General features: G+C 41.0%; 1 protein-coding gene across 1 annotated transcript in view; it reads right to left on the reverse strand.

The window, feature by feature from the left end:
* Positions 1-25002, reverse strand: part of LOC126176387 (zinc finger protein 569-like) — a 137739-nt gene that overhangs the window by 20866 nt on the left and 91871 nt on the right. Inside the window, exons 7-8 of the mRNA XM_049923545.1 lie at positions 21094-21191; positions 11864-12030 (exon numbers count right to left, since the gene is read on the reverse strand). Coding sequence (XP_049779502.1) covers positions 11864-12030; positions 21094-21191 — 265 coding nt within the window. The remainder of the gene's footprint in view (positions 1-11863; positions 12031-21093; positions 21192-25002) is intronic.

Consider the following 25002-nt stretch of genomic DNA (forward strand, 5'->3'; position numbering starts at 1 on the left):
TCTTTTATCTTGGTGGTTCGCGCATGCCCGCCCAGACACGGGAGATTGCTGCGTTGCCAGTTGTACGCGCCAAGAGAAGCAGCGCCATAGTATAGTTCGCAAACTTACGTTTCGGGGGGAGCGCACAGTTTATGAAGTAAAGCCACCACGGCCGCATTAACCCTTTCGCTGCTACAGAGATGTGCTCCCCGCATTCCGCGATTTTGTCATCATTGAACTGCTCGTTCACAAAAACTATTTGGCCCAAAAATTTGATTTTTACACATCATCTTGACTGATACCTTTCCCCCATAAATGACTTAATTTTGTTTCGATGTTCAACGCAGTTATTGTGCAGCATTAGATGTAGTAAACCATTGCACGAAAGAGTTTGCAGAGATAAAAGTCCATAACATATACTTTCCGTATGGTCGATGTTAGCTGCCATAAGAAATTTCAAAAAATTACATTCAAACGAATAACATTCATGAAGTAAGACATTTCGATATTGTTTTTAACTAAGGAAAATATTAAGCACCCAACAAGGTTTGAACTCAGAACATTTCACTTAGCAACCATACACGTTAACCATTGCGCTAACGCAGCTCGTCCTTAAAAACAGCTCCCGGAGGACTTTAAACTACAACGCAAAATACCGACAAACACTCTTGGTGTGACTATGAATCACTCATGTTTCGTCGAAGTACAATAGGAAATAAACAATTACCGCTGTTCTTTATTGCGAAAAGAGGTTAGTGAGAATGATACAAACACCTTTCCTTGCTATCGCTATTACGAGGCTTATTGCTTGTTTGGTTTAATTAATTAATATAATATGAAGCAATTATATAAAGAATGCTTTTTCCAAACTTTCTATAAATGAAAGTCTGCTATCAACACATTGCTTTTGTTCAATTACTTTATTTATGACTGAACGTTTCTAAAACTGTAGACACTCGTCCGTGCTGTGCACTGCAGTCAAGCTCTGGCAACGTCGTTCTCTGTTCATTGGCTGACTGTGTTTTGTGACGTCATTTGCGCAGAATGAACCTAAACTCGGCCGCCATCGTAAATGACGCGCACTTTAGTATGTTATTTATCAGGTCATGTACACAAACCAAATATCTGATTCAAAGTCACAACTGGAAAGTGGGGAGGTTTGCAATTTTTCGTTCTATCATGCAGTGTAACGAAGTGCATGAATAACTTCCCAGATTTGCTCCTTTTTAAGTGCATAAGTACACTGTGAATGGCAAACAATTAGTTAAAAATCTGAAAAAGTTGCATATCTACTTGTAAGTGCTGAAAGAAAATGTAATTAGAAGAACTCATTGACAGGGCAGAAGTTAGTAAATGAGTATTGTAGTGTTCCATCAACACATCTCAGAAAAAATTTGCCAAATCTAATGTAAATGGCATCATTTTTATGTAAACATATCTTGCACAGTCAGAATTGGTATCAGTGGACTCTTATCAAACAATTTTGAAGTGTGGTGCCATGTAAGTTGTCTTTTTTCCCTTTTTGCTTTTCATACACAGGCACCGTATGAGGAATGGTAACCAAAAAGAGAAATTAACAGGAGGAGATCATGTTGGTTGGGCAACATAAAAATATTTGTATGATAATTACTACATCATTCATCAGTAACAGGGCTATGCAGAGAGGAATAATGCACAGCTTTCCTTGTCAAAGCAAGAAATGAGCATTATACTTCAGTTACCTAACAGTCTGCTGGAATGTCTCACATTATTCGTATGATTCTGTTCTGGCCATCATAGCCAAAGGATTCTACCATACTAAACTTATGAATCATGAGCACAGTGTGGTGTCTCCTGTCGGTAACTTATATTTCTCCTGTAGTGTCATACACATACCTGAATGAAGGTCAAGACTGTTGGTCTTTTCAGCAATTTTGGCTTAAGGCTAGAAGTGAATTACGGGAGTATCCACTAAACTTAGTATGCGTCTGCCTTCACAATGCATCATGATAGTAATATGATGTTACTGCTTAGTGATAATGATGGAAGAACTTCTTGGTGGTTATTTAAAAGGCTCTATAAAAAAGATTTTGCATATAATGTGGGTACAGTAAATACATGCAACTTCTAAATTTTGTTTCCAAAATATATTTGTGAAAAGTGTTCTGTGAAGATCAAATCACACATGTTCTTGCAGTTTGGTCAAATAAGGCAACAATTATCTTGTTCTTCATCCCGTATTGGGTGTATTGATGTTTATGTCAAGACAAATACAATAATTTGGGAAGCATGGTGTGCTCAAACAAAATGTGTACGATTATAGACAACAGGTATGTCATAATTTTCTTTAGGAGCAGAATGTTATTTCTAGTAAAATGAATTTATACCTTCTACATGCCAACTGATATACTGAAAATCTACAGTACTTTTAGAAACTAATTGATAGTGGGAATAATTGACTGATATTTCACATTGATTCTCATCTTATTTGATTTTCTTCTGAAATGACAGGAGTTAACTCAAAACTATCATCCATTTTTGCTCTGGTAAATAAAAGTAATTTACTTGATGAAGAAATGTGTGTCCTTGATTTGAACAAAATATTTTACGTACTTTCAACTTGAGTAATGTATTGAATTAAAATAAAAAAAAAAAAAGATCTAACGCTGACACAACATTTGATGGAGGACAAAGTCACAGTTTCGAAATTTTGTGTTTCATCAGCATATGGGCTGCAATTAAGTATTGAAGACTAAATGGAACAATACTTTAAGTAACTGTCTTTTCTAATAATTGATACTTGTTAGCTCCTCCCAAATACAAGTCCAGATTCTACATGACTGTGCCATATTACTAGTGTATTGCAAGGGTCATCATCATGTTTTGCTTTCTTTACGAAACTGTTTGTCCTGGACATAAGACACTGGCTGACCATGTATCAGGAGATTTTCTAGTCGGGATTTTATTTATTGGTCCCTTTAATCTATGAAAATATGGTGTATTACAAATATTGGAGAAGACGTGCATGTTAATTTTTAAGCACAAATAAAATAGTATATAACATAAACTACAAGAACTAAATGAATGATATAAACTTAGCTCGTACACATACTATGTAAATAAATTTGTTATATTGTACATTGTAATTTATAGAACCATGTATTCAATCACTGAGTAGAAATAAGGACACTGTAGATCTGGCTGTAAGAACTGTTTACTGGACTCTACATCCTGAATAGCTTTTATTTTCACAGTGAGTTTATTGAAAAGTTTCAGTCATATGTGGGTTGGACCCTTATAACAGACTCTGGTATTTTTATGGGCTGTACACACGACTTTTCTGGGTTTGGTGTTATGGTAATGGACATCACAGTTCCTCTGTAAATGTTTGTCACTATCTGTCACATTTATTACAAAATATAAAATGATTTCTCTCACATAAACACATAGCAGCAGAAGTATGTTAAGTGTTGTGAAGGAAGGTTTGCATGACTGCCTTATTTTATTTCCTTTTATTTTTCCAGGGGCCTTATTTTGAATTTAAAGTGCCGCTAGAGTGCTTCCCTAGATTGTTACTCCATAGTGTAGAGGCGACTCGACACAGCACAGTAACAATGGTAACTTTTTCCTTATTGCTGCTCTGCTTCAGGGCTCCTTGTTTGCAAATTTGATTTCTATTAATTGATACACTTACTTACCAGTATTAGTTTTAAGCAGACAATAATTTTACTAAAAATGCAACAACAGAATTGCATTATTACTCAGAGTTGATTTAACAAAAATCAACAACTTCTACCCACACTGACCATAATGAAATTAAGTGGCCACTTCAAAATGAGGATTAAGATTGGTTTACAAGCAGTCCTACCAAATGTAACAATAACAGTTTAGTCTTGGTGTGTGACATTAATGTTAGCATACTTCTTCTTTTAAAACACTGTACTTAATATTACATCTGCATGAAATATTCTAACTTATTGGGCTTAAATAACAGTTTTGTGTTGAATAACAACAATATGGGAAGGACAGATTGCTACTCACCATGTAGAGGAGGGTTTGAGCCACTGACAGGCACTGTGGAACGAATGCTAAAATATTATTGCTTTGCAACAAAGTCCTCCTTCTGCAGCAGAATACACACATTCACACGATCACAACTTACACATGGATGCCACTATTTCAGGGTGCTAGACACCGACTGTGTCTGATGGAGCAGCAATAAGGGATGGATAGTGTGTGTGTGTGGGGGGGGGGGGGGGGGGAGGAAGGAGCTGGCATGATGCGAGAGGGGGGGGGGGGGGTAGCAGAATATGCGGGGGGAAGATGCCAATGCCGCCTGGTGGAGGGTGCAGGAGGGACTTGATGGGGACAATTATCAAACAAACACAAGGAAGGCTGACACAGTGTTTAGTGTACTTGGGATTGTAAAACAGTTAAGATCCTTAGATGCCAGGAAGGAATCTGGCCCAGACGGTAACCCTGCAAGATTCTATGTTGACTAAGCTACAAATATAGCACAATGCTTATCCATCATCTATCAGAGATCATTGGAACAGTGGAAAGTTCCACGGAACTGGAAGAAGGCACAGGTCATAGCAATCTATAAAAAGGGTAGAAAATCGGATGCACATAATTATCGGCCAGTTTCACTGACATCGACTCGTTGTAGAATTATGGAACATATTTTGTCTTCAGATATAATGACCTTTCTAGACTCCAAGAAGCTCATCTGCAGAAACCAGAATGGTTTTAGGAAACAGCGGTCATGCGAGACACAACTGGCCCTCTTCGTGCATGATATACAACAGGCTCCAGATATCGGCTCCCAGGTTGATGCCATAGTCCTCGACTTTTGAGAGACATTCAACTCAGCTCCGCACTGTCGCTTGCTCCAAAAAGTGCATGCTTAGGATCTATCTGATGACATATGCAGTTGGATAGAAAGTTTTCCAACAGACATAGAGCAGTATGTCGTCCTGAATGGGGAGACTTCAACAGAAAACAAGCATAACATCAGGTGTGCCCCTGGGCAGGGTAATAGGTCCGCTGTTTTTTATGGTTTACATAAACGATCTGGTTGATAGTATTGACAGCGGCATTAGACTGTTCGCCAATGATGCTGTAGTCTACAGGAAAGTAGTATCACACGAAAGTTGTGAAAAAGTCAATGAGGATTTGCAGAAAATAAATGAATGGTGTAATGACTGGCAGTTATCTCTCAATATTAGTAAGTGTAACCTACTGTGTATAACAAAGTGAAAATCCCCATTAATGTACATGTACAAAATAAATGCCCAGCCTTTGGAAGCGGTAACATCTGTCAAGTATCTGGGTGTGACTATTCGAAATGATCTCAAATGGAACGATCAGATTACACAAATAACAGGTAAGGCAAACTCCAGATTGCGGTTTATTGATAGAATCCTGAAGCGATGCAGTCCTTCAACAAAGGAAATCGCTTACAATACTATAGTTCATCCAGTCTTAGAGTATTGTTCGTCTGTATGGGACCCTTACCAGTTGGGTCTGATTCAAGAGATTGAGAAGGTCCAGAGAAGAGCGGCAAGATTCATGACTGGTACATTTAGCCATCACATGATTATTACAAATCTCATAGAAAGTTTGAAGTGGGACACACTTGCAGATAGACGACGCGCTAAATGGAAGCGGCTGCTCACTAAATTCCAAAATCCGATCTTTGCCGAGGATGTAGAGCATACCACCAACTTTCATATCACACAATGATCACCATTGAAAGGTAGGGGAAATGAGGGCTCATACTGAGGTTTTCAGACAGTCGTTTTTCCCTCGTGCAATTCGTGAGTAGAGCAGAGGGGGGGGAGGGGGGGGGGGATATGACTTTGGCGCGAACAGTGCCCTCCGCCGCACACTGTTTGGTGGCTAGCGGAGCATATATGTAGATGTAGATAAGGGTATTAGATGCAATGTCAGGAGGCTGTGCTGAGAGAGGAGGCAGGAGGGAGAAATGAGACGAGAGTAGTAGAAGGGGAAAGGATTTGTACGTGTGTTGGTGAGATAAACAACATGTGGAGTATTGGAGTGGAAGCAGGAAAAAAGATAGGCAGATGGGAGGCAGGGACTAATAAAGTTATCTGCAAGGGTGGTTATGGGAAGGAAGGGTATGTTGTAGATAAAGAGTTCCACCTGTGCAATACAGATAAGTTGGAACTGGTACAAAGAATCCAGATGGAATGGGCTGTGAAGCAGTGAATAAAGTGAAGCACATCATGTTGGGCAGAAGGAAGCTGATGTTACCTTGTTGAAAAAAGAACATCCTGTCATCAACATGGAGGGATTTAGGAAGCAGAAAACTACCGGAAGCCTGAATCAGGACACACTGATAATATTCTGATTGCGAGTGGGATGTGGGAGACTGCCTACAAACCACATCCACACTTTTTGGAGACCAGACAGCTAATCTGATAGTCTCCTATTCACCCCTCTCCCTTCGGGCTGAAGCAGTGTACTCAATCTGTGTTTGTATAGAGTAATTTCTGTGTGAAAATGTGAGAAAGTGTTCTAAATGTTTGCGAGGTGGAACACGGGAGCTAGCTCGCTATACACCTAGTGGGATGTGGGAGACTGCCTACAAACCACATCCACGCTTTTTCTAAATCATTTTAAGCAAATGGTTCCTTAAGGAAGACCACAGCTGACTATATCTGCGCCAGCAAAACAGTGCACTTGACAGTTCGCGTTATGTCAAGTTAGGTTGCCTATACTGCAACAGCGACTTTGCAACAGAAGCCTCTTTACACGTAGCAGACTACAAGGAGTTCCTTTCCACTTTGTAAATATATGCTACTGAGCAATAAAATTTGTTTTTCAGTTGCTACCACAATGACATCAAATAAACAGCTGCATAATACTGCTGAAATCAGGACAACAAAGCGCACGCTTTTGATAAGGAGCAAAGAAATACACAAAATAAGCATTTGATGATGACCGGTATCTTAAAAACAATGTGGTACATAGTTTAGAAAATAAATAATAACTGAGATAGTAACTTCTCACTGTAGGTAATTCCATACAGCTCCCCATCATCACTCTTGTTGAAATTAATGTCAAAAACCATCTTGATTGTTGTTATACCGGCCATTGTGGCTGAGCGGTTCTAGGCGCTTCAGTCTGGAATCTGGCGACTGCTACGGTCACAGGTTCGAATCCTGCCTCGGGCATGGATGTGTGTGATGTCCTTAGGTTAGTTAGGTTTAAGTAGTTCTAAGTTCTAGGGGACTGATGACCTCAGATGAGTTAGGTTTAAGTAGTTCTAAGTTCTAGGGGACTGATGACCTCAGATGTTAAGTCCCATAGTGCTCAGAGCCATTTGAACCATTTTTTTGATTGTTGTTATTAAGGTGCGTTTACACTGCCATTTGTATCGGCACATGTATGAGATACATGTATATGCGACTTTGCGACATGTATCGCGACTTGTATCAACCTCATACATGTATGAGCGTGCGTTTACACTGGTTGATATGTATCACTGTGCGATAGCTTTTGATGACGATTTGAAAGATTTCACATTTTTATGTGCTGGTACACTTGCTCTTTTGGAAGATGATAGGAAGAAAAGGCGGAGGAAGCGTAGATGGTGGCAGAGAGAGTTTCTCGCGAATTAACGCTAAAGGATGGCGCATATTTTAGAAATTATGTTGGGATGAGTATGGAGGATTTCCGCGGTTTGTTATCACTTGTGGCTCCTCTTGTGTCCAAAACCAACACAAACTTTCGGGAAGCGATTCCACCAGAGGATCAGTTGGCAGTACACTCCGTTTTTTGGCCACTGGGGATTCCTCTTGAAACGAAGATTTCATTGCAAAACAGTTGCATTGTCGCGCGATTGCTAATGCCAACGTTTCACACACGATTCTCGGCATCCGTTGTCAACATTATCACACGAGGCCGCTGTAATAATAGCAAAAAATTGATATACGTGCCAGATGCATGAAAAAATTATAGAATGTATTACATACTCTGATATATATAAAACTTTTACCTTCACTTCTTGGAATAAAACTTGCACAATGGCCTCGCAAACACGAAGAATAATGTTGCATATGGCACTTTTTGATGTTCTATGCAGATACATTAACGTCGAAACGATAGTCGGCACCTCCAAAACTCAAACAGCCGCCAAAGAGCCTGGTACTACGCATGCGCTAATCGTCAAAATAAGCGGCAGGCGACGACAGGAAATGATAGTACTGCGCATGCACGAGTTCAAATGTCGCTCATACATGTCGCGTATATGGCCAAAAAGCGATATACAAAATGTATACGTGACATGTATGAGCTCGAGGGTCCGCATACAAGTTCCGTGAATTTTTGTATGAGGTGATGTATCGCGACATGTCAAATTGACATGTCGCTCATACATGTCGCGATACATGTATCCCAGTGTAAACGTACCTTTACCAAGACAAATCATAAGTTGATCATGGTCACTAATAATACCTTCCACTGTCTGTGCTGTTCAAATAAAGTTTTCAACATGCTTGACCTTTTTCCTCCACGAGGCTGCATCTACAGTCACAAGAGCTTCACACAGCAGCATTCGAGCTCTGTTATTGTAAAGGACTTATTACTGTTCCTTATGTATGTCTTCACACCAGTCCATACTAACTCATTGGGACTGAAATGGCAGTTGTATGGTGGAAGCTTATTACAGTATGACACAGCTCCATGGCGATTTCATCTACTAAATATGTAGGCATCGTAATATATTTCCTTTAAGAAGCAAACATAACAGAAGTTTCATCGTGGTCATAACTACAGCAATATTTTGTGCCTGTAACCACTGCACCACAACTTCTTTGCGGTCATTTGTGGGTAGTGCCTCACTCAGTATCACTGAGTGATATGGAGCATTGTCTCTTACAATTGTTGTAGGGGCAGAAAACTGTTTTAAAAGGTTCCTGACCCACTCAACAAATTATGTGTAGTCCCCATATCTTCATGGTAATCACCTGTCTTTTTGGACCGAAAAATAAAAGTTCATCAGGAACAAAGCCGCTGGAAGAACCTGCATGGACCACAATTAATCTTGCTCCTGTTCCCATCAACTGATGACCACAAATACGTGCTGCTTGGAGTGTCATCCATCCAGCACTTACTAACAGCTTCCCCAGCATTAAATCACATTTCATCTAGCCATATTATGGAATGAATGTCCTCGCCCACAATTTTGTGCAAGAATATGCTTCGAGCTGTTACAATATGCGACTTTTCTAACAGGACTTTGTGTCTGTCTGGCATTTTGTAATGGAAACCCATACTTTCCAGCACAATTTTTTGTGACAATTTCCCACCCCTGAAAAGTTCACTTTCTTTTAATGACACTAGCAACTTTGCTATGGTAAGATATTCTTTTCTGCTGTAGTAAGCATAAATATGCCTGGGAATGGAATCAGTGTGGAAAGAATCTAAGTCAGTTACAGCATGAGCATACTTTTTCTTCTTTCCAGAAGTCGCTAAAAATACATTATTAGATCAAGATGCCTCAGAACCAATACACCTCATGTCTACATATCTCATGTTTTGCAGTAACACTCCCTTACTTACTACTGTTCTTGCACTAAGTCCAAGAGCTTTCGACATGTGTTCCATTACTTCATCAGCGGGAACTGATGGCTGTACTTGAATACTTACATATTCTTTCTTCTGACTGTAAAACTCACAAGTCCTCCATAGTAACTCTAGTGACTGGTTGTTTAGCAGCACACTTTGACGTAAAGGATTGTCACTAGGCGAGATGTGTGACATTTTTCACTTATCAGAATTTTCTAAAGCAGAGAATAACTCAAGCACACAATAGAAACCAACTGCAACACATGCTGTTTATGTACACACAAAGCAAAGCCAACAACGCAGGAGCTTTGACATCAGAACTGGAAGCAAGTACTAAGCCAGGATTGGTTTGTTCCGCATGCCAGTACCTCACGCTACTCATTCTTCACTTGTTATACTGCTACACTGCCAACCAGAAATGCATATGTCAAGTGCAAAGTTTTAGCAGTCTTGGTATAACTGTCCTACTCTTTGAGAAACGTCCTCATACATACAGTGCAACCCCATTTTTACACTTTTCAAGGGACATAAAAAAATAGTGTAAAATGCGGGAAAATGTAAAATGTGGGAAATAACATTTTAAGCTGTAAAAGTTATGTACTGCAAGCACAATCAAAGTTGACACATAGCACTGTAGCTGATCGGAGTGACCGTAAAGGCATTTCCCATTTACAGTTGTTCCCATCAACCACCACGCTAAGTGTCAACTTTGTTTGCACGATTAATGTAGGATACTCCCATGCATTTTCACACTTTATGTATGATATATGAACATAACATGCATCAAAAGGCTTCTCAGGGACTTGCTCATTATCAAATAAAAGTTTATTATCTAATAAAAACTGCTGATGTAACTAGAACTGATAACTGTCTGGGAAGTAGGAACCTTTGACTCAATTTCATATGTCATAATCGACGTTTTTGAAAGCCTGCAGCTGTCGTTCATTATTTAAGTAATGAAATACTGCACTAGTTATGTATTTTTCCAGGCTTAGCATGACACGTTCCGAGAATTTTTTCTTGTTGTCAAGTGCAAATATGAGGATAAGTATTTTGTATGGTGTTTTGAATATGTGTTAGTCTGTGTCCCTTGCACTGTAGTTGTCTTTTTGGGTTATCTGGTGCTGTGCCTTCTTAGTTATGTGGACAACCACACACACGAAAACTATCACTCACATTGAAACTACCTGGCAGATTAAAACTGTGTGCCGGACCGAGACTCAAACTTGGGACCTTTGCCTTTCGCGGGCAAGTTTGGAAGGTAGGAGATGAGGTACTGGCAGAAGTAAAGCTGTGAGGATGGGACGTGAGTCGTGCTTGGGTAGCTCAGTTGGTAGAGCACTTGCCCGCGAAAGGCAAAGGTCCCGAGTTCGAGTCTCGGTCCGGCACACAGTTTTAATCTGCCAGGAAGTTTCATATCAGCGCACACTCCGCTGCAGAGTGAAAATCTCATTCTGGTATCACTCACATTGTTTGTTTGTGTAACATCACAAAAACTACATACGTAAATACTGCACTTGACGATGAGAATAAATTCTCGAAATACATTTTGCTCAGCGTGAAAAAATTATGTAACCGGTGCTGTGTTTAAACTAAAAACATCTGAGCAAAACAAAGTGAATGACAGTGTCAGCTAGTGCTACAAGTGGCCGAACACCAAAACACGCTAAATATGCTTCGACGAAGATGTTACAATGATCGCAACAATCACAAAACTGCAATTGCACAGTAGAGACAGTTTGGAAATGGTTGTGATTGGTCATGATATCTTTACTCGAACGAACCTAGCTACTACCATCAACCACCACACCAAGTGGAGCTTGGCCGCAGGGGGAGATAAGGCACAAATTGTACCAACTTTTAAATGTTTACTGGTTCATATCCACTGAGTTGAGTGCCCTGGTGTTAAGAAACTTAACCATGTAATATTTGTAAACATTACTGGATGGCCAACATCATGCCAGTGTCATTTATTTCTCCACGAACATTCTTTTGTAATGTGTAAACTACGGGAAAATTATAAATATGTTGATGCAAAGTCGGGTCCAAATTAACGTTGTGGCCATAGGAAATTTGATGGGAACAATAAAAAATGTCATAAAGGGTGGGAAAACATTAATTCCGGTAATGTAAAAGCAAGGTTACACTGTATTGTGTGTGTGTGTGTGTGTGTGTGTGTGTGTGTGTGTGTGTAGCTAAGTTATTTACCTTCGTTGTATTACGATTTCAAATTCTATATCATTATCAGATGATCACTGTATGAATAAACAAATAAATAAATAAACTCAAAAACTTCTACTTAGGCACATACACAAATTTACATTCTGGCTGTTTCTTCTTTATGCTGAGCAAAAATTCCTTTGCTTGAGTCTGTTGAATCACAGTTACATCCTGTTTTTCCTTCGTCATGGGAGCTTCATCTGCTGATGATTCTTGGGTAACTGTTTCATTTTCTTCTTGCAAAATCAAATCATGATCCTGCAACAAAGGAAAAAAAATTGAAGCTGTTCATACAATTTATTTAAAATCCCAATAATAAATGAATGCATACACACTTATAGCATATGAAAGACTGCTTACAAACTGATACAGCTGCTGTAAATGATTTATTTTTAACAGTAATAATCGCTGATTGCAGCAATTAGCAGTTTTTCAAGCATTTCATCTACATTCTATTTCCTGTCAAATACTGCCTGATATAGCAAATGCAAGTATTTAATTGAAACCCCATTTCTAGATATGAAAAAATGTAAAGAAATTTTAAAAGCAGAGCAAAACTTTACTTTCAAACTAAGAAGGCAGACTGAAATCTGCAGACAGCATATTAAACTCAGTCAATCAAATGGACTTTCATGGAGAAAGTAAATACATCTCTGTTAAAAACATGGCAGGAACAAATTTTTACCATAACATATTAAATTTATCTTACAATATATCAAAAAAGAAAAGCTTGCACTTATTTTCAAACAGTTGGGGAACATCACCAATCAAGCCGTGGAAGGTGTATAATAATAATAAATTAGCCTTTTGTACAAACATTTCTTCTTTTATTGTAGGTCCATTAACCTATTTTTTCCTTGATACTGCACAGCTGTCAGATTACCCTTGAAACATCTAGAGGCATCCAATATCAGTCCATGATACCACAGGGTGTATATGCGGACAAAGAAAAAAAAATTCCTGGATTTTTCCTGGATTTCCCAGTTAAAAGTACACTTTATCCCGGACGAAAACACACTTCTTCCGTGTTATTAAGTGACAGTATATTTTCCCTCAGAACTGTAAAACTTGTCCTTTGAATGGTTATGTTTTTATACATGGGCGTAGAATTTCCCGGCACTTTAGAAAACGAAAGTCAGCGAAGAAAACTCCTTTTCGAAAGATTTTTTATGTGCAGCAACATGTACACTCCATATTTTTGTATATGAAAGTATAAATTCGAATTCCACCAAACACTGCATGTTAATTTCCGAACCACTGTAATCGAGATTGTGATGTGCTTTTATAAGCCAGTCATAGCCCACCAGCCGATGACAGCAGATATTCAAACCACAGGACACGTGATGTAGTTAACTAACAGTAACATCACTGTTAAGTAGCGCGGATACACAAACAGGAAAAGTTAATGTTTTCAATTAATATGCATAGTGTTGCTACAAGAAAAACAGAGCTTTCACATATAATATGTGAAAGCTCTCTAAGGTCTCTAAGGTTCATAAGCTGCAAGAGAAGCTAAACTTTCACATATAATGTTGATATTTTTTGCGCATGTTACACTTTAGGATATATCGCACAAATGTGCCAGTAAAATTTTTAGCCAAGTCCAGTGACTTGTCCTCAAAGTTTTTCACAAATAAATTAGCTACCACAGAGTAGAAAGAGCTTCCTGTAGCACTACATCAATTTGCTCATGATAACGACATGAATGTCTGATCTTATGGGCTCGAAATACTTCTAAATGGATAGTCACCAGATGCACTGTGATTTAAGAAATTCATCGTACATTCTCGCACATAGTTCAACTTGCGTAAAAGGAAATTTACCATTAAAGTAACGCTTTTCAAACCACCATTCGCAATATTTTCCTGTGACCTGTTAGAAATATGTTCGCTTCAGTAGTCGTCACAGAGCACCAGACAACTGGTGCCACCGTGCTTTGGCAGCTGCTATGACACAGGAAGCCCGTATGTTCGTACGTGTAAAACATTAAAAGATCTTGCATTATGTCATAAAAGAAAAAAAGACATCATAGGATATTCCAAGAGCATCAGAATTTCGTGAACCATACTAAAATGGCACATTTAAAGTGCATACTTCAAGAGCACATAAGTATGTCCAGATTCCCAATGAAGTAGGCCTCGACCTGATATTAAGCTTTTCGGTGTGGGTTTTGGGAGGTAAATTTTCTTGGAGTACCAGTAATGTATTAATTCATTTTTGATTCCATCTTATGGCATAATGCCATACGTACTAGAAGATAAAAACGTGCTAGAAGATGCACTTGAAATGCAGTGAGCAGTTGAAATTAGCCAATAGTGTGGAACTAAACACTTTGTTTCAAACACATTGACTGCCTCAGTGTAAAAGATTGATAAAAACCAAATTTCTTTAGCAAACCGACAAAAATAACTTCATTGTTCTACAAGGCAATTAATGCATGGTTGTCAGAAAAGTGGAAATCAAATAAAATCTGAAACTAATAACGTATATTAGCCTTCCGTAATTATGTGAATGTATTTTAATTCACTTGATAGCTCCACACCGCAGAAATCCATTTTGTTTTCATTTGACATGAGAGCAGTAAACGAAGAGGAAACAGCAAAATCACTAAATGTAAACATGGGTCACGTGGAGACTACACACCCCCCCACTATAACTCAGACTGCTCTGCGCATCAGCCTCGGATCTACAATATTTCCGTACTGGGGCAATACTTAGATAGCACCCACCTCCCCCCCCCCCCCCCCCCCCCCCCCCGCCCAGCCTAGCCCCCTCCCTTGAATTAAAAAAAAATCAAATTTTCAAAAATATGTTCATTTTGTAGTGCACAGCTTTCTGAAGTACCTGGTACATAAAACATAAATTTCGAGGAAATGTAAGACATGTTATTTGGTCTTAAGTGTTCCAGAGTGCAGTGCCACCCCTCCTCACACAGCATTCTTCTATCGCACGTCGCTGTATTTCGCTCTGTGGAGTTGAAACGTGTATATTTTGTATTGGATGGCATCAATCTATATTCAGAGCAGTGGAAATTAAAATGTCCTGTGGTGCCTCTCCTGCTACCAGTCGCCCGGTTTGACATCATGCCCCACTTTTAAGAAATCTCACAATTAATACTGGATGGGATTATTTGTAGTCGGGAGAACAAGAACTCTTCAGAAAATTTGCACTCTTTATTGCCTGTTAGTTAATAACTTTCTGTTTTGGGTGAAATAAAATTAAATATAGGATACATAAAACCGGTAAAGACAAGAGACAAGGAATACAGTACACATTTCTTCAATCCTTAGCTCCTAGCATTGTTTTCTCTCTAATCCTGCTACAGCTTTACATGGCGTGCTTTCCTTTCTGCGAAAGAATCAATTACCTCATCAAAGTTCATCGAATGTTTTGCTATATGAAAAATCGAAATAACATTGTCTAATACTGCGTAAGCTGTTAATACAAATAGTACCCAAGACTGGTGTGGTTTCTCGATCTGATTACATCTATTTTGTCACTGTCTTCTAGGCAAAACAAAATAGGTCTTTCTAACACTGCAGAAATTGTAACACACACCAAATAGTGTTTTGGCACAAATGGTCATTTTTATAACACGACAGAATATAATTCACGAAGACCAACATAAAATGCCTATTAGGCCTAATACAAGCAAAATGCTTTATGTTAGAAAACAGTTTCACATTTCATTCATACACTCCCATTTCTCAAGCATGAGATCGAAAAGTAGTAGTATGAGATTTTTATATAAATTTGGAATCATCATATTCTTCCCTAATTTGTGTAATGTCCACATTTCTTCTCCTTCTTCGTTCTAACAAACAATCTCGTCATGACTAATTCTGGAACTATTCCTGCCTTTGTCAAAACTTATTCACCGGTTAACTTCACTAACCGTGCCAGAATCACTGGTTTAGTTATCACTGATTGTTATCTGGTTAGGCGTTGTTATGTTCGTACAAACCATTTTCTGCACTACTTCCAGAACAGAACTTAAGCTGCTGCTAGATGGGGACTGTACAACTGGCCCTTACTAGTGTAGCGATCTGGCCAAACATTTTCTGACAAAATTTCATTTTCCTGGATACACTGAGAAGATAATACATAATCTTTCTTGCCTGTTATTCCTGTTAGTCATTTATTTCCACTCTGGTTGTCTGAATCTATGGATTTCCCTATTAATTATAACAACGCTGATCATTCGCAAACCCAAACAACAACATAATCAGACAGCAATTGGCGTTCACTTCGTTCGACTTTACTCCGCTCAGCTTGTATAGCCCGGTCCTCTTTTGTCTGCAGGAAACTTTATTTCTAGATGCAGTGAGGGACAAGTCGCCTCAGACCACATGGCTACACCGTGCGGCTTATGATTAATTCAGAAATCAACTTACCGAGTGTGTTCATAAACCAACAGGGATGCGCATCAAAACCATATGAGTAATGGATAGAACAATGTGCGCTGGATGCTAGGCACTTTGTGAAACAAGGTTTTTTCTCCTCAACAATATGAATTTGGCGCCCCCCCCCCCCCCCCCCCCTCCCTCACAGATCCAGACCCGCTGCACATACGTGAATCTTGCAGCTTTGGGGTGGCAGCAATATTTTTCCCGGTTGCATCTAGCTGCTTCCTGTGACTGCTTACACAGCTAACAGCCACATTTATGTAGCCAGAAATGGGAGAGGGTACCACTCATACGCCACCCAATTGCGCATGCGCATGAGCCCACTCGTAACTGCTAAAATGAATCTAATGTAAACAGTTGTGATGTCATGCTCATCGGAGGCAATTTGTTGTTACGAAGCATTGCATAGTCTTCCTAAAGCCTTTTACACACTTTGCTGTTGGCAAACACTTGTATGAGCACTGTGTTTTGTTGCTGTATATGGCACATTTCCTTTTCAATTTATGGTTTATTTTCCTTTTTTTTCTCAGTCACGTTTTATTGTTGCACTATTATTCTGCAGTAGCAGGATACAGTAATATCCTTTGTTAGAGTATTGATTCTTACCAGTCAAAAGTACAAAAATTTAACTGCAAACTAAAACAATGAAAAATTCCCAGAATTCTATAAAATTCCCGGGTTTTTCCCGGTTTTCTCCCAGATGAAAAAAATTCCCGGGTCATATGCACCCTGTACCAGTCCAAAGCATTATGGGCCCAACTCCCTGCAGAACCCACTGAATCACATGCCTGAGTTGCACACTTGGTATTTGGCCCCTCTGCATCTTTCTATTATGATCATCTGGTGTCAGACAAATCCTGCACTTGTTAGTAAAGATAGTCCAATGCAGTCGATTGAGGCCCCATTCCAGTTATTTCCTTACCCACCAACTCATATGCCATGGTGCTGAGGGATCAATACTATTGTTCATAATGGATGCCAAGAGACCAAATGGATCATGTGAAGATGGTTTCACACAGTCTGGGTCAACACAGCCCTCTCATTTGGTTTCAAAAAGGCAGCACACAGTTCTGCTGCATTTTCATTGAGGTACATTTGAGACTTAATTTGAAGATAATGGTCATCAGCTGATGTCATTACACTGATGTTATTTGTTTTTGTGTGAGCAATCAATTACAGTCGTAGAACTCAGCAGCTCCAATGTCGTAAGCAGCACATCTGAGCACAGTGTTTCGTTTGTGAGTTGAAATGAGCTTCGAACAACAAGAAGCGACTTATCTTTTATTTACTGCATGCATTTTAGTCTGTTCTTGCATATTTGTGTATCTAGTAGTCACAAGTCTGCATCTTTTATAACTGTGTAATACATATTTCTGCAGTTTTTAGTATGCTGGTTTCAGTCACATAGCTTGAGGTTGTTGCCAATGAGCATCGCTGTAGGGACTGGCTGTGGGGATGCAAGGTATGTCCAGCACGTCCCTTGTGCTCCTGATCAGTCCACTACAGTGATGGCCCTGGTTCCTGCTTGCATTGAAGATGGCCCCTCACCCATGGTCGAGTCGGAGGTTGTTTCAAGTTGTGGCACGCAATGAAAGACTTTCCAGGGGAGGTCAACTGAAGGGCCTCCCTAGTTCATCTGACAAACAGGTTTCTACATCTACATCTACATCCATACTCCGCAAGCCACCTGACGGTGTGTGGCGGAGGGTACCTTGAGTGCCTCTATCGGTTCTCCCTTCTATTCCAGTCTCGTATTGTTCGTGGAAAGAAGGATTGTCGGTATGCCTCTGTGTGGGCTCTAATCTCTCTGATTTTATCCTCATGGTCTCTTCGCGAGATATACGCAGGAGGGAGCAATATACTGCTTGACTCTTCAGTGAAGGTATGTTCTCGAAACTTTGACAAAAGCCCGTACCAAGCTACTGAGCATCTCTCCTGCAGAGTCTTCCACTGGAGTTTATCTATCATCTCCGTAACGCTTTCGCGATTACTAAATGATCCTGTAATAAAGCGCGCTGCTCTCCGTTGGATCTTCTCTATATCTTCTATCAACCCTATCTGGTACGGATCCCACACTGCTGAGCAGTATTCAAGCAGTGGGCGAACAAGCGTACTGTAACCTACTTCCTTTGTTTTCGGATTGCATTTCCTTAGGATTCTTCCAATGAATCTCAGTCTCGCATCTGCTTTACCGACGATCAACATATGATCATTCCATTTTCAGGCACTATCTGTGGCTGACAAAGATCCTTAGCTAGGTGCACTCTGTTCCAGAGAAAGCTTCTTGACCCACAAGATCTGGGCATCCACAGAGGATGTGGGATTGTTGGTAGTTGGTAGTTCCAACATCAGGAATGTAATGGGACCTCTTGGGGGTATGGCTGCCAAGGAGGGGCAGAAATCCACTGTGAAATCTTTGTGTATACCGTTCCAGATGCCACGAAGAGCACAGTGAGCAGCCAACTGCAGGTGGTGGCTGCAAGTGGTTGCTTTGGATTGGAAGAGATTTTCTCGTTTTGGGCAGCTAGCTGAAGTGGTAAAGACTTCCAGTCTTGTGGACAAGACAAAGGCAGAGTTCACAATCTGTAACATTGTCAACAGTAACAATTTCAGACATTTGGTACAGGCTCAGACGTTCTGTGAACATTTAGGTTGCAGATTTCTAAACTTAGTATTTCACAGAGTGGTGGAGTTTCGTGTTTTCCTTAATAGGTCAGAGGTCCACTATACACAGGAAGGGCCTACATGGGTAGCACGGGCTGTATTGAACAGATCAAACAGTATTTTAGGGTAGAGGGTCTCAGGAAAACAAAAAAAGATTTCAGTCTTAAAGAGTGCAGAATGAACAAAGAGAAGAGGTTAAAACATAGGAACAATCAATATTGTAGTTGTAAATTGTTGTAGATGTGTTTGGAAAGAACCAGGGCTCCAAGCACTAATAGAAAGCACTGAAGCTCAAATTGTTACAGATACAAGCTGGCTAAAGCCGCAGGGATCAGCTAAAAATTTTACCAAGGCCCTAGTGGTGTTCAGAAAGGACAGATTAAATACAGTTGGAGGTGGTGTGTTTGTTGCTGTTAGAAGTAGCTTACGTATTTACTTCGTGTTCTGTCTTACAGCAGGTCTTGTTATGGGGGAAGCCTCGTCAGAGAGGTCCACCACATGAGCGTCTACGGAAGTGATTCCAGTGGTGGTTTCCTGCTGCCTTCCACTGATGATGATGAAATGATAATGAGGACAACACAACACCCAGTCCCTGAGCAGAGAAAATCTCCGACCCACCCAGGAATCGAACCCAGGCCCCTTCACGTGACAGACCGCCACACTGAGCACTCAGCTATTGGGGCGGACAAAGTAGCTTATCTTGTAATGAAATTGAAGTAGACTTATCCTGTAAGTTAGTATGTGTAAAGGTTATAACTGACAACTGGAATAAATTAATAACTGGTTTCTTTTACTGACCCCCTTACTCAGATGATTCAGTTACTGAATAGTTCAAATAAAACATGAGTATCATCTCAAATTGGTACCCAACTCATATAATTATAGTAGGTGCTGACTTCAATCTACTCTTGATACTTTGGGAAAAACAGATGCTCAAAGCTGCTGGTAGATACAAAACATTGTCAGAAATTTTACCTTTCTCTGAAAATTATTTTGAGCAATTATTCTAGGAGCCCAATCAAAGAGTAAATGATCGCAAAAAAATACTTGACCTATTAGCAACAAATAATCCTGAGCAAAATAGGGAGCATCCTGATGGATACAGGGGTTAGTGAGTACAAGGTAGTTTTAGTGAAACTGACCATCACAACATTCAAATCCACCAAAAGTAAATGCAAAATGTATCTATTTAAAAAAGCAGATAAAAATCCATTTGACAACTTCCTAAGAGCTAGTCTCTAACCCTTCCCAACTATGTAAGTGTACACCAGATGTGGCTTAAATTCAAGGATAGTATCTATAGCAAATGAACACTAAAATCACATTCCAGAATTGATTACACATTTAACACAATTTTCAATTGTACTGTTCATTTAGAATGTTGAACTGTAGGGGAACAAGAAGCAGGATGACTTTCTTGCTATTGCAACTCAAAGCACACTGAGTTAACACGAGTCAGTGTAGTGACCATTCTGTTCTCCTCATCACTTTCCGTGTGTGTGTGTGTGTGTGTGAGAGAGAGAGAGAGAGAGAGAGAGAGAGAGAGAGAGAGAGAGAGAGAGAGAGAGACTATTCAGAATGTGCTTCCTAAAAACACTGAACTTAGTCTAGACCACAATTTTAATGTGTTCCAAAAATGTTAATTGTAGTGTACACTTAGTTAAAAGAAAACGTTATCTCAATACCAGGAATCACGCCAGGAACTAAGAATTTGCTTCTGTTTATTGGCTTCAATTTTGAGTCCAACTAATTCTTCTCTGCTTTTTTTAAGTACTTCATTAAAAAGGGAATTGGTCGGAGATAAGAAGTGATTAAGACATCATTTTTCACTGAAAGCAGAATTTCAAATGGATATTAATTCATTTGTTAACAGTAGTAGATAATCCATGGGCAATGAAGTATCTATATATTGAGGTCTTTTGTTGCTCATGTGTACAAAGACTGGAAAGTCCTCCATTCTTAACACCAAAACCAATCTTATCAACAATGCACACTTGAAGACACTTAATTTCATGATGCTTCTGGTTTGCTGAAGCTTTTTGGCCATTATAACTGCATCATCCTTAAGTTTCAGTTGCCTTTGTTGCCTGGCTTTCTCAAATATTACAGCCAGGCATCCTCACAAGTATTGTCATAATTTCCAATACTTGGAAAAATACAAACGTACAGGAAAGCTCCTGCTGAAGCTCAGCTATGTAAATGACAATACAGCTAAATAAAAATACAAAAGTTTGATTAGTGGTGAGTAAACCTGCATCATGTGTTGTTTGCATTCATCAAGGCTGCTGTAAGCATGTGTGCACTGTCCGCAGAGGTAGATAAGGCACTCACTCGCTTCAGTTCTTGAATCTAGAATGGGTGAGAAAATAATATTTTTTTTTTAGTATTTTTTGCTCTCGGTAAGGACTGCAGTAAAATTTTATGTTTATGGTACACTACTACAAAGTTAAAAAGTTTATAAAAAGTTCCCACAATTCAAAAATGAATGATACCATCCACGTTACATTAAAAGCTTTTAAAATGCACTAAAATAACAAATAACATGATTAAAAATAAGTAGAACTTACACTATAAAGTACACACTGTAAATAATAGACAAGCAAGAGAAAAATAAAAAGCACAACTAAAAATAAATTAAAACTTCTTGTTAAATTGCAACACAAAAGAGTCTACATAAAATGTTGACAATACAGGGTTGTTCTATATGATGGATCCATTTTCAAAAATTCTCTAAATACCTTCTCCCAATAGAATTTCACCAGGTCCTATTTCGATTCCCATGCTACTTTCCTCGATGTTGATCTCATCCACACCGAGGGCCAGCTAGACACGTCTGTCCATATCAGATTGGTTGTTTTGAGGGATAAAAGGACCAAACTACAGGGCCATCAGTCCCTTGTTCCACACGCAAACAAGGCTCAGGGTAAAACAACTCCCAAAGTACATTTGGAAAAGGAAAAGGGGGAAAATGAATGTGGAACCACACCCAAAAAGAAAACAAATGGGACAAACAAAACCAGGGAAAACATACACCATAAGGAAAAGCACAAGATTGCATTAAAACCATAGAGCAGATGGTCTGGGATGGCTGATCACAAGAATAAAAGAGGATGAGCGAGCCACTCTGCAACACATTAAAATGCTCACCCCAAAAGGACACGGCGAGATCAACACATGTAGGGAAAAGATGAACACAAAGACAAACAAATGAAAAGAAAGGGTGACAGAGTTAAAATGGAGGGAGGGCGGAAGCCCCAGAGAGAAGGCCAAACACCCACCCTTAGACGGTATGACAAAAACCCCCTTCACTAATAAAACGTAGAACTACATGTGCCGCTGAGGCATTGTCACAGAACACCGAAGGCAGGGTGCTGGGATGGTTAAAAGTCCACCGCAGAGCAGCTAAAATTGGGCAGTCAAGCAAGATGTGCACGACAGTCAGAAGGGAGTCACAGCGACACCGAGGTGGGTCATCGTGATGAAGAAGGTAGCCATGTGTTAGCCACGTATGGCCAACGCAGAGCCGGCAAAGGACAACAGATTCCCCGTGAATGGCTTGCATGGATGACCGCCACACATTCTTCGTCTCCTTGATAGTATGGAGTTTATTTGGTGTACTAAGAGTGCGCCATTCAGTATCCCAGATTGTGAAAACTTTGTGGCAGAAGACTGCTTGCAAATCGGTCTCCAGTAGGCCAATCTGCAGAGATGGTTTATTGGTGGCCTGTTTGGCCAGGTTGTCAGCAAGCTCATTGCCTGGTATCCTGATATGGCCTGTGGTCCAAATGAAGGTCACTGAGCGTCCACTGGTGCAGGTGGCATAAAAAGACTCATGTATTAACATTACCAAAGGATGCCTAGGAAAGCACTGGTTGAGAGCTTGTAGGCTGCTTAAGGAGTCACTACAAATGACAAAGGACTCACCAGAGCAGGAGTGGATGTGATCAAGAGCACGACAGATGGAAATCAACTCTGCAGTGAAAATGCTGCAGCCATCCAGCAAGAAGCGTTGTTCAGTACGGCCAATGTGAGCATATGCATAACCAACAAGACCATCAACCAGTGGTCCATGGTGTAGATTATTTCTGAGCCCTCAAATTGGCCAAGAAGAGAGATAAAAGACCGATGAAGGGCTACAGGTGGAAATGAGCCTTTGGGGCCTTGCAATAGGTCCAGCCGAAGCTGTGGCCGAGGTATGGACCATGAAGGTGTACAGAAATGGGCCTGCAGGAAAGGTGGTAAGGGGGAAGCACCGAGTTCATGAAGAAGTGACCGGATATGGACGGCGAAGGTAAGCCCATTTCCAAGCCGCTGTTGCAGGAGAAGAACCGCCGTGTTGGGGAAAAAATATTGTAATTTGGATGGCGAGGCAAACTACACTCCTGGAAATGGAAAAAAGAACACATTGCCACTGGTGTGTCAGACCCACCATACTTGCTCCGGACACTGCGAGAGGGCTGTACAAGCGATGATCACACGCACGGCACAGCGGACACACCAGGAACCGCGGTGTTGGCCGTCGAATGGCGCTAGCTGCGCAGCATTTGTGCACCGCCGCCGTCAGTGTCAGCCAGTTTGCCGTGGCATACGGAGCTCCATCGCAGTCTTTAACACTGGTAGCATGCCGCGACAGCGTGGACGTGAACCGTATGTGCAGTTGACGGACTTTGAGCGAGGGCGTATAGTGGGCATGCGGAAGGCCGGGTGGACGTACCGCCGAATTGCTCAACACGTGGGGCGTGAGGTCTCCACAGTACATCGATGTTGTCGCCAGTGGTCGGCAGAAGGTGCACGTGCCCATCGACCTGGGACCGGACCGCAGCGACGCACGGATGCACGCCAAGACCGTAGGATCCTACGCAGTGCCGTAGAGGACCGCACCGCCACTTCCCAGCAAATTAGGGACACTGTTGCTCCTGGGGTATCGGCGAGGACCATTCGCAACCGTCTCCATGAAGCTGGGCTACGGTCCCGCACACCGTTAGGCCGTCTTCCGCTCACGTCCCAACATCGTGCAGCCCGCCTCCAGTGGTGTCGCGACAGGCGTAAATGGAGGGACGAATGGAGACGTGTCGTCTTCAGCGATGAGAGTCGCTTCTGCCTTGGTGCCAATGATGGTTGTATGCGGGTTTGGCGCCGTGCAGGTGAGCGCCACAATCAGGACTGCATACGACCGAGGCACACAGAGCCAACACCCGGCATCATGGTGTGGGGAGAGATCTCCTACACTGGCCGTACACCACTGGTGATCGTCGAGGGGACACTGAATAGTGCACGGTACATCCAAACCGTCATCGAACCCATCGTTCTACCATTCCTAGACCGGCAAGGGAACTTGCTGTTCCAACAGGACAATGCACGTCCGCATGTATCCCGTGCCACCCAAGGTGCTCTAGAAGTTGTAAGTCAACTACCCTGGCCAGCAAGATCTCCGGATCTGTCCCCCATTGAGCATGTTTGGGACTGGATGAAGCGTCGTCTCACGCGGCCTGCACGTCCAGCACGAACGCTGGTCCAACTGAGGCGCCAGGTGGAAATGGCATGGCAAGCCGTTCCACAGGACTACATCCAGCATCTCTACGATCGTCTCCATGGGAGAATAGCAGCCTGCATTGCTGCGAAAGGTGGATATACACTGTACTAGTGCCGACATTGTGCATGCTCTGTTGCCTGTGTCTATGTGCCTGTGGTTCTGTCAGTGTGATCATGTGATGTATCTGACCCCAGGAATGTGTCAATAAAGTTTCCCCTTCCTGGGACAATGAATTCACGGTGTTCTTATTTCAATTTCCAGGAGTGTATGTATGTGGGCGGTATAATTTGTGAGCAATTGCTGCTGGCCGCAGTGGCCGAGCGGTTCTAAGCACTTCAGTTCGGAACCGCATGACTGCTACGGTCACAGGTTCGAATCCTGCCTCGGGCATGGATGTGTGTGATGTCTTTAGGTTTAAGTAGTTCTAAGTCTAGGGGACTGATGACCTCAGATGTTGGGTCCCATAGTGCTCAGAACCATTTGAACCATTTTTTTGAGCAATTGCTGCCGCCGGAGCTGCAATGGAGGAATGCCAGCTTCCACTAGTAGGCTGTTCATGGGGCTGGATTGGAAGGCACCAGTCGTGAGGCAAACTCCACAGTTGTGGATGGGGTCTAGTACACTCAG

This window comes from Schistocerca cancellata, chromosome 3, assembly GCF_023864275.1.
Source record: "Schistocerca cancellata isolate TAMUIC-IGC-003103 chromosome 3, iqSchCanc2.1, whole genome shotgun sequence".
NCBI lineage: Eukaryota > Metazoa > Arthropoda > Insecta > Orthoptera > Acrididae > Schistocerca > Schistocerca cancellata.